The sequence below is a fragment of the Penaeus monodon genome, chromosome 22 (assembly GCF_015228065.2).
Source record: "Penaeus monodon isolate SGIC_2016 chromosome 22, NSTDA_Pmon_1, whole genome shotgun sequence".
NCBI classification, from domain to species: domain Eukaryota; kingdom Metazoa; phylum Arthropoda; class Malacostraca; order Decapoda; family Penaeidae; genus Penaeus; species Penaeus monodon.
Genome location: NC_051407.1, coordinates 28387134 through 28389182, shown reverse-complemented (window position 1 = coordinate 28389182; position 2049 = coordinate 28387134). Strand labels below are relative to the sequence as shown.

Below are 2049 nucleotides of genomic sequence, written 5' to 3'. Positions count from 1 at the left end.
GCAAGCTTATGGTGTCAGATGATGTGCAACCATGTCATGGTGAATAGTCACAGATGACTGGTGATGCTTTGTCACATCATAAGTCTGTGCCTGAAATGAGGTCCCACATACTCTACCATTAGCCAGGCAAAGGCCCTGTAATGGAGTACCACATAATAATGAATGCCTTTTACCAAAAATAGTTTCTGAATGCATTATCTTTATACTTGCTAAATATTTAATCACATTTCATGGAAAAAATAGCATTTGTTTTAGCAGCAAATTTTTCAGCATAGGTCTGCCTACTTTCATACAAGTTTTATTTTTGATCTTTTCAGATCTGACTCCAGTAATGACTATCACAACTTGCCACAGTATAGTGATAAGAAACAAAGTTCTCCAGCATTAACCCATGAAGCTGAAGTTTGTAAGAAACGTGAAAGTATCAGGAGATGGATGAGGGAGCAGCGGAAGAAGAGGCTTGCCCAAGCACAGTCCACTCAGAATGCTAACATGCTTTCAAGGGTAAGGTTTGAAAGATTGCAAGAATGGTTTCATATTATAGTAATTTTCTCTTCCTTGTGTTTTTACTGCTTTAAATTCTTGCCAAGCACTGATACAGAAGTTACTGACATTAATTGAATCACATAATTGCATAATGCTTCCTCATCACATATTAAAATTTGGACGTATCTCTCTAAATTACTATTTATAATTTCTTTGTTTTAAGTATATATATATGCACCATTTAAATTATTTTACAACTTTCGATCCAGAATCCAGCAAAAAGAGCTACAAGTCTTATGAGTGGTACATTGACCAGTAGGCAACTTCGTGAACGTAGCAGAGAAAGAGAGGAAAAGCAAGCACAGTTAAGAGAAGAGTTTCAGAGGAAACGGGAGGAAGAAGTAGAGGAACTTCTGAGAGACCATGAGGAAGAATTGTCAACACACAGAGCTCTAATTGAAGAAAGGAGATGCAGCTCTGAGAGCAGGATTGTGACCAAGACTGCTCAACATAATGACAGTAAACCTAAGAAGGTTTCTGAACTGTTGCAGGGTAGCAGCTCATTCATGAATGCCAATCCACTACCTAAAAAGAATGCGGAGTTGGCTGTCAAAGGCAGCTCCCCTTTACATAGAGGGAAAAAGAACATTAATAACATCTCTAAGCATAGCAGGAGAGTATCAAGTGCTCATGACAAAAGTTTCAAATCAAACTCCACTGTAGAAAATGACAAGAAGATACAGGAAGAGATCGTCCGTCTAAAAAATTGTATGAGATCATCAAGGAAGTCAAGAATGGTCCCAGAATACTCAAGTTGGTCCACCAATAGAGATGAAATGCCTTCTTTTGCAGAGAGATTTCATTCTGACCAACCATATGAAGATCAGAAGAAACTGAAAAGTAAAAAGGTAAAGAGTAGTCATATATTAGACAATACCAGAAATGATACACTGGTGAAAAATAATATAATTTCTGAAAAGTACTTGCAAAGAAATGAAAGCTTTTCACTACCCTTAGACCGTATATCAGAGGTAGACTCATCTTCACAAAGTTGTAGTTTAAATAATGTAGAGCACTCACCTAATGGAGAAGATACAAGTGGAGAAATTTCTTGGAATGTTCCTGATGAAATCAAAATGTTGCTTTATAAATGATAAGCTATTGTATTGTTTTATATAAAAGTTGTAACAAATGTAATGTACCTGAAAAAAATATTTATTTGACTTACAAATCTTGTACATATTATATGAATTAATAAAAGAAAGATCAGTAACCATGGAATATTATTTCTGGAAACCCACAAGAAATTAAATGATAATTTTAGTCATGTACCTGAAAAATAAAAAAATATTTATTTGACATTGCATACAAATCTTACACTTTTCAGTGCATTTTATACAAATAACAAAGCAAATATTAGTGACTTAAAAAAAAAAATGGTATCACAGAAATGAAGGGATAACTATGATAATAATATTCTGACAGTGAAAATAATAGATATGATATAAAACTATTCAAGTATAACATGATAATGATAAAATTGGTACTGAAGCAACTATTGTC

General features: G+C 34.1%; 1 protein-coding gene across 1 annotated transcript in view; it reads left to right on the top strand.

Moving 5' to 3' along the window:
* LOC119587082 overlaps positions 1–1759 on the top strand; it is a 28291-nt gene extending 26532 nt beyond the window's left edge. Inside the window, exons 16-17 of the mRNA XM_037935833.1 lie at positions 318–504; positions 756–1759. Of these exons, the coding sequence (XP_037791761.1) occupies positions 318–504; positions 756–1640 (1072 nt within the window). The 3' untranslated portion in view covers positions 1641–1759. The remainder of the gene's footprint in view (positions 1–317; positions 505–755) is intronic.
* Positions 1760–2049: the final 290 nt, after the last annotated feature.